The sequence below is a fragment of the Opisthorchis viverrini genome, assembly GCF_000715545.1.
Source record: "Opisthorchis viverrini unplaced genomic scaffold opera_v5_350, whole genome shotgun sequence".
Classification (NCBI taxonomy): Eukaryota; Metazoa; Platyhelminthes; class Trematoda; order Opisthorchiida; family Opisthorchiidae; genus Opisthorchis; species Opisthorchis viverrini.
Genome location: NW_008752010.1, coordinates 266713 through 275411, shown reverse-complemented (window position 1 = coordinate 275411; position 8699 = coordinate 266713). Strand labels below are relative to the sequence as shown.

The 8699-nt window shown below is 45.5% G+C and overlaps 1 protein-coding gene across 1 annotated transcript in view; it reads left to right on the top strand.

The window, feature by feature from the left end:
* The window catches only part of T265_10297 (hypothetical protein), a gene marked incomplete at both ends in the record, with an annotated part of 75229 nt that overhangs the window by 15406 nt on the left and 51124 nt on the right, over nt 1-8699 (top strand). Inside the window, 2 exons of the mRNA XM_009176623.1 lie at nt 440-562; nt 8388-8503. Coding sequence (XP_009174887.1) covers nt 440-562; nt 8388-8503 — 239 coding nt within the window. The remainder of the gene's footprint in view (nt 1-439; nt 563-8387; nt 8504-8699) is intronic.

Sequence of the window (8699 nt, the reverse complement as noted above, 5' to 3'; positions counted from 1 at the left end):
TTCGCAGCGAAGGCCTTCTTCCTTTCACTAGTTGTCTGTTCATGCTGGTTTTGAAGTTCACACTGGAATGTCGGATAGTGAATCTCAGTTGGTTTGTAGTTCGAGCCTCAGAGCCACGCAGTGTTGGTGAGTCTTTGTCGGGGCGACACCACTTTCTATCACCTTGTTTGTCTGGACCTCCATGAAAATATACGTTGTTTAGTTAATCTTTACCCAAAGCAGCCTCAAACTTCCTGCTTCTAATCGTCATTCAGTGTCCGTCTTCTCGAGGCATACTGTCAGGGTTGCTAGCTTCAGGTGTTTGCGTGAATACGTTTTATATTTAAAAAAATAAATACTCTATCTGACATTCGTTTTGTAAACATAATGTTGTTGTGAGATGCTCACTGATTTGAGTAGTTTACTGTTTAACCTTAACCGATCCCTTGCTTCTTTTCAGTCTTCTCCCCCGGTCCTCGAATGGATCTTGTGTACGATAAAATCGGACGCTATTTTTTCACCCTTGCCTCGAATTCCTCGCCGTCATCCTCTTTGGTTCTGCTGTCTCTCACTGGCGGGTCACGTGACCTCTTGGTAAGATTCATTCGATAGAAATGACTCAGTCACCCGTATGGAACTGCGGGCTGCGGCGCATTCCCCTATCCCCGGCCTTGGTCCGTTTTGCCGTCCATTCGCCCATATCATAACGTACGGTAGCTTGGACCATCAATTGATGGGACAAACTGATGACAGACCACCTTGCTGTATGCAAGCACAAGCTGCACTGAGCTACAATGTCTGTACCTGGTCGATTGATATTCTGACAAGTCGGAGTGCAGCTGCGTCTTGCCAATCACTGGTTCGACCTACAGTTATCCCTGTTCCAAACAGCGTATCAGCAGATGTGAATCATCATCACCATCGAAAGCGATACACCAGATTAGCTTGCCATACTGCCGTGAGAAACAATACCTAGTGAAGAGTGAAAAGAAACAGGAAGGGCTAGGACTTGTTACAGACACCCTTATGTCCCTATGGAAAACAATCAGGAACAAGGTGCTCAAATCTTAGAGCAGCAAATTAACTGTCTTTCCTAAACTGTTTATTTCCCTACCCGAATTCCGGGCCGCGACTGATAATCACTGCAAAACCTAGGCTTCGTCATATTCAGCTGACTTCTATGCTCTCGTTGTATCTTCTGACTACTGTTCCCATTCGAATAACTTCCACTCATCTTCCTCTCACCCTTTGTTTTGGCTTCAGATATTGATAATATGCAACAGCTCTTCGGCTCATCTCTCTAGAACTGATGCATTTTTAACGATATCATTACTTTTGTTGAATATCTCACGGTTGTCTTAAAGGATGGAATGACCTCATTTTCGTCAACCCCTTCATCACTGAGGTGGTTTAATTATGCGTCTTTATGCTGTTAGAAGATAAAACCGAATATATAAACTCTGGCATTACGACCCCTCCCCTCCACCTCGTTTGGACCACGTTCCTACCGTGGTTCCTTCACCGCCATAATCGACGAAGCTGAGGATAGGTTCGTCAGTCGCAAGACTGATCAGTTGTCCACTGCACATGTCGGAACCCAACAAAAGCAGTCCGTCAGAATTCCCTTTTTCAATCCTGTCCTATTTCTGACTCCAACAGAGTCCTAAACTCGTCTTCTCTAAAAGTCAGAGTACTAGCACATTTGCCTCAGATTCCACTATTCCTCCCCAACTTTCTTTCCTGCACCTCCAAACATTTTCCCCTTGCCTGCCACTTCAGCGAAAGCCATTCGCCGATTTCTTTTATCGCTACACATCGTTGAGGTTTTTTGTCCGGATGATAGTTCTCATTTTGTTCCATATCAGTGCTTCAGAACTTGCTCCAGTGCTATCCTTCTCTTCTAGTGTAGTCTCATCTGGTTGGGAAGCTCCAGCCAGGTGTATCTGTAAAGTGTACTGCATAAAGATAGCGGAACGAAACTAATGCTCATTTGAGCTGTTTGTCCTTGTATAACACCCTATTAAGCTTCTAAAGCGTTGCTGTAAGCCACTGGAGGAACCATATGCTCTACGGCTGGATCAGTCACCTGAGGACAGAGAGGAAGTATGTATAGCTGTTTCCATATGTCCATATCTCATCTGAAGAACTACTACCCCATCTCTATAGCCCCTACTTTATTCGAGGTTCCGGAGTCACTCTTGGCCGAATGACCACGCGATCTGTAATAGTTACTGAGCGATCACCAATATAAGTTCAAGTGCAGTCGCTATACCCCTGAACGGGCGCACATATCGCAGGTGCGATCATCTGCTGTAGACTTGTTTGGTGAAACCGAACTGGTATGCTTTGATATGTTGAATACTTCCTATGGAGTAGGATAAGATGACTTGATTGCCAAGCTTGATCCTGACTGGATGGACTGGTTTGGAAACTTCCCGACAAGTTATTCGTTTCAGGTATGCCATGATTTATCCTTTCACTCTCATAAATATTTCCCTCACTCTCAGATTCTATTGTGAAAGTCCCGAACCCATTCTGAGACGTTTTTGGTTATCCTTCTTTTAACACATATTTTTCACCCCTATTTCGTAGCCAACCAATATTTTGACACCACCTTCGCGCCTCCATCCATTGACCAGTAGTCCTCGAACACTCACCGCTTAGGTATAACCTACCTTTTGTTGTTTTGTTGCTGCCACGATAAACACTCCTCCGAATTCTCCTCTTCTGTCTCACTCCGACAATCGATCAGTGGATGTATTCATCTCTATTGCACTAGTCATCTGTCTCAAGTTTCAGTACCTCGCGGCCGGACAGAACTGTGTTCGTCCTCATTTTCCACGGGACTGCTCACCTTTGGAAATCTTCTTCACTTTCTATTTCCCCATCTTCTTATAATCTTCGAAATTCCAAGACTATGATTTCCGTTCACTTGTAAGAAACACCATGATCCTTTGTAGCTGTGCTTCTACGCGGGATGGCTCAGTGGTTAGAGCGCGAATTTACTGACTGGACGGTCCGTAACCCAAACTCTGCCTCTGCATCTGGACTTCTTTCTCGGCTAGGGTAACCTGTAACAGTATTCCAGCACCCGTACTTCCTTCGGGTGGTATGGCAGATAGGCGTTGAAAAGGTGTTACAGCTGGAGGTTTTTTATGCGTTTTTCACTTTGTATGTATTGGAATACTTTTCCACTTTTAATTGGTTGCAAAATGCTTTTAACTGCATCGGTATCCATCCTTCCTACACACTCTCACTAATTTTGCAAATCACTTACCTTTTCGAACAACAAAAAGCCCTAACGACGACACCAGAATCAGTGAAACACGCAAGCCAGGCCACCACGTCCGGGCAACAGCAAGAGAACGGCTAAACGCGTGTCTTAGAGCAGCTAAACATTAACGATGGACTTGAGCGACCGCAGTTTCTAGAAACTGGAGGAAGTAGATCAGAGTATCCTAGAGCTTAGAGGTTCTGGGGCTGTCAGAAGACAGCATACCTGCACCGTGGTTGGGAGTTGACGTGGCTGGCAGGTAGTGAAAAGATGGTTGATTTTAGAGGAGGCTAGTTTCGAACATTTACCGTGGTGATTGCGGTAGACCAGAGGAAGGGAGGTGAGAAAGTGAAAGCAATCGATCAATGGACGGAGGGCAACGAGGCGCAAAACGGTTCGCCGATCCTGGTCAAGCAGTGCAAGGTAAAATTAGGGAACCCTATCCCAAATATAACGGTAATAGTCCATTGTCAGTAGACCCAAACAAGGAAGTTTTTGAGGCATCGCGGCTTGCAAGTTCCCTTAGCCCAAAAAACATACGCTAACAGGTCTTCGGTAAACCATGAGATCCGGAAACTTATTGATTGTCCAGTATGTGGGCGGTACCATCAAGGTTGCACTGGGGTCGTTCAGCCATAGTGATCTCCATAACACTGAATGGGGTTTGAATGGGCCGGTAATCGAACCCATCAACTGCATGACAATGTTGAAAATCGGTCCACCTGGAGTCCACCTTCCTTGCCATCCGTGATTCTCAAGTAGACACCTTACCACAGGGGAAAGCCGAAATCTTTGTTTGACCTTTCGCCTCTTACTGTATTATGTTTCCATAAACTACTACTCCAATTTATCGCCTTGCCCCTACTCACCTTTCCACACTCGTTCATTTTCCTCTCGAGATGCTGAGGTCTTCCCGTCCAAATGAGGACCCACCTCTTTTGTCCGAAAATTGCCTTAAGGAATTAGTTGTAGTCGTAGTCTACCTCACCCACTTAGCCTTGCCCATCATCGTTGTATTACCGGCTTGGAAAAATTCACGTATACATACATAAACACGGTTTCTTTTCCTACCAGAAAAAGTACCGTCCCTATAGAGGAAAATGTTAGATCAGGTAGCGTAGATGGTCTTTGGTTTGTTCACTCAGCTGAGCAACCGCCAACCCATCGCTACACACCACTACGCTTTCTAACAACGCACTGATGGTGTCACCTCGATTTGTAATGAAACGTATGCAATCAAATTGCCCAGCTCAGCGAACAAAGCAAGTACCGTCCCATTCCAACTACGTCTGATCTGTTCAGTGTTCTGAAGATCATTATGGCTAAGAGACCCCGGCGTAATCTTGACAACAGCGCCCACATAAGCGACGATCAATGCGGTTCCGGAACTCCTGGCTTCACCGAAGACCTGTTAGCATATGTTTATTGCGTACTGTGGAGATAGATTAGCTAAGTCGGTGTGTAGTAAAAAAAAATAAGTCGATGGTTTGTTTAAAGTCCTCGTTTCAGTCCGGATTGATTTTGTTAGGATATACTCTAGTTTAGTGTCTTGTTCACGATAAATTCCGTCCGTATTCGCCGAGCAAGCAAACTGATCAAATCCGTGTACTCTGGAATAGTTGGGAACGAAAAGTTCGACAGCCAGGTCCGACCTGCAGGTAATTTGGCAGTTCCCATTAAGTTCGGAGGTTGTTGCCCTAGTGGCCAATAAACATCAAGTGTTTGGTCACCATTTTGAGGGTGAACTCGGGCCACATAGACGCCAAATCCAGTATGTGGGCATCGAACCAGGTCGGCAAACGGACAGAAGGGAATAAGTTATTCTTTAAAAATTGAGATAGTGGTATGGAGAATGACCTGGATACTCCAGCTTAGTGAGTAGTCAGTCGGTCAGTTCTCTGCAGCTGTACTCAATGAATACGTTGGCTCAAGCTGTTAGGGTTTTGGTCACCCGAAAATGTGAGCGTTGGAGATCTAGCCAAGCATTGGAATCAGTGGCATGGTCACTGCACATTGGGCAGCTACCTTTCGATGCAGGAGTGCCATTAACTGCTTGTTTGACCCATATCTAGTTGTGTCGTTAACCATTGGGGAGCTGAGTCCAGCGGTCCCCATCCAGAGAGGTATAAGTTGTCAACTCATTTGATTTTGCCGCTTAGTGTTTTCATACTTCGTTGCCAGGTCATAGACTGTTCACCTTTTGGTCGCCCTGAGCACAGGGCAGGGCGAAAAGAGCATCGGGGCAGACGGGCCCCGAAATGCCTGTACCAACCAGCGTCAACTGTGAGGCATGAGTAACATCTGTTTTTCTAAAACAATCTAGCGTACTTCAGCATTGCCTATGCGATGTTCCTACCAAACCTTTCGGGTGCTTCGGCGACACTGATTATCAAACACTGGCAGATTTCGTGTGTCCTCTACGTGTAGAGACTACTTTTCTCATCCGTAAGTGGTATGAATTGCACTGACGCAGTCTGCTGTTTCCTTGATAGACGCCATTGTCATAAGTATCGGCGGTTGGAAAAAGCTGCTGCGGATTTTCTGATTCGAGAAATAGTCTCAGCTCTAGTCAGTTCACTGGAAATTATACAGCTGCCCGGGTCAGCACATTCATCTGCCACGTTGATTGGCTCATCTGCAAGCGTGAGGTTTGGGTTCGGTCCCACTCAGTCTTGTGGCGGTACTTTGCAGGTGTGAAGGGCATGCCAAACCGTGTGGCAGACTTATTTAGGTTATTTGAATCGCTTTGCATATTTGAAGGAGAGGAACATCGTCCGCATACTTAATGTCTATGAGCGAACGGAGCATTTCGACTCCCGGTTTTTCGAAGGCAGGCAGAGAAATTTCAAGCGGCACATCAGGCAGAGAACTTTCAATTGGCATATCAGTAACAAAATTGAAGAGGCAAGATGAGAGAAGCCAACCTTGTCTTGCACCACTGGACGGGTGAACTCAGGCGAAGGCTTGACATATACTCGTACGCACCCTAGGAATTTGTATATAGGGCACTCAATGTGCATACAATGTGAATGTAACATTTCTGACTATTGCGAGATTCAATATAACTTTCAGGTCACGAAAAAAACCAAGCACCAGGATGTTTGAAGGAGTGACACTGTTCAAGAACTTGTCAACGTAAAAATATGGCCGATGCTTACATGGCCGGGATGGAACCCAGTATAACTTTCTCCCGATAATCGATCAACCTACACAAAATATTACCGTACACCATCCCGGATATCACGACTACCAGATCGTCACGTCGTTTTTGAAGATTGTAATCACAGTCGATGAGCTTCATTTCACTGGTATTCTGTTATCCTTTCAGTTCGTAGTAGGATGTCAGACTGCTGATCAGGTATTTGCCAGATTTAAAAGTGCGGGGAGCAGACTTTCCGGCCTGGGTGCCTTGTCGCGTTTGAAGGATGGCATTTCGCACTGGATTTCTGTTGTTGAAAATGGACGTCAATTTTTCATTCAGGTTCTCTCAGATGTTTTGATGAAGAAGATGAACTGAGCTGCTCTTCAGTGTTCAGCCCAACGCTGTGACGACGATCTTGCAAGTGAATTATCATTCGCATATTGTTTCGCTGGCACCCGTCTTACTTTGAACGGTTGATCGAATCATCTGAACTGGGGCGCGACAGTTGTCTGCAGTGAAAGTCTTCTCCTTGTCCCGGGCCTTCACAATCCACCAGCGTTCTTTTATCATTCTTCAAGTTCTTGATTAAAAAGTGTTTGAGGGATATGCATATGCCAGCGTACAGCTGCTGTTATGGCCTTTCTGATCGCAATAAGATCTGCCGATCTTGACGATATCCAGCATGCATTTTGTCAAGTCAGATGTCTTCTACTCTTCTAAAAGCTCAGAGCACAGCTTCTCTAGCTCATCTCCATTCAACCTCCAACCAATCGTCATTCACATGACCGTATGTTTACTGTAGCTTTCTGGTCAGATCAGCTCGATATATTGAGCTACTGAAGCTCGTCAAAGTTAACGTACGGAGATTCCCTGCTTCGGCATGCGTAATGCTGACGGAAATTGAAGTGACAGCCCAGCTTACACAATGGCCTGATTGGAGTAGTGTTGCGTACCCAAGGAACGACAGTGTTTAATTGAGGCTCTCCATCGGTAACGGATTAGAAGTCAGTGCTAGTTGTTCTTCCAGTACTAGTCGTCCAAACTGGACGCTCATGTCAACCGCCAGGATGACTGTATCCGTCTTTCTTGCCGAAGCATTTGCGACAGATCACCCTAAAACGCGTCCTCAGATTCAGAACTGCTGATACGATAAATGATCATCGCTTACCGCATCGACCTGCTTTAATCTTGATCGATATAGACAAATGTGCAGCTCTAAGACGACTGTGTATTGGGATCCAGTCCCGCAAAGCGCCTTCAGCCGTGGGGTTGAGTGCAACTCCTGCATCGGAGATTCCATGAGCTATTGTGTCAGGCTCACCAGATACCTGAAGAGTGAAATGTGGAACATCTCGGTTCGTTCTAAGTGATCTGAGGTACACAAGCGAAGTGGTATCTTGCATGCGTGTTTCGGAGACAGTGTACATCGCTAGGGAGGGAAGCAAGGTTTCATTAAGAGATTTCTGCCTCACAGTTCCCGTCCGATCGAAGCTCAAAAATAGAAAAGATGGTGTAGAAGAGGATCAGAGGTAGCGGAGTGAGTAAACCTTATCGTCCTAACGATGAATGTCGCTGAGGATGTCACAGAAGCCGCGTGATCAACACTTGTTACATGTATATTTTCTGTACGCTAAGGCTCTACCCCCTCCCACAATACTTAGCCACACAGCAGTCATCATTTTACGTTAGACGCCTCATGTTTCTTTTTTGACATACACATGCTTGAGTTGGGCTTTCTTTTCACTGACGGGTGAGAATGCTTTGAACTATATGTGTAATGATAGATTTCGTAGAAATGAGTGGAACCGACCATGCTAAGAGTCTGCTCCTTCTAATGGGGACGAATGATGCACCACTCCAAATTTTCTAACATACTTTCAGATGTTAACTGTGCTTCCGGTGAACCGATCACCCGTTTCACAGCGTCTTACCTGTGGTCAACTATACATGGCCCGCTAAGTGTTCTGCTTTCCCATTTCTCCCGTTATTCAGGTTCCAGACGTGCTCGGTCGCATCGATTTTAGGTTTACTGAATTGAACGTTCTCTCGTTATCAACGTCTGCCGTATCCTATGTTTGGGCACCTTGTGACCATCTTTGTATTCTGTGGTAAGTCATTGGTCATGTAGTTGAAAAAATCATGGCTTATTGCCCGAACTTGACTCTTTTAACGAATATACACTCATCTACAAACTAATTTGGTTCTTTCGAGAGACTCACATTGAACCCAGCTGAATCTCTCGTTTATGATGTTCTCAGGCAACTGAATGTGCTGCACCAGGCCGCCTCATGTTTCAGTCGCTAC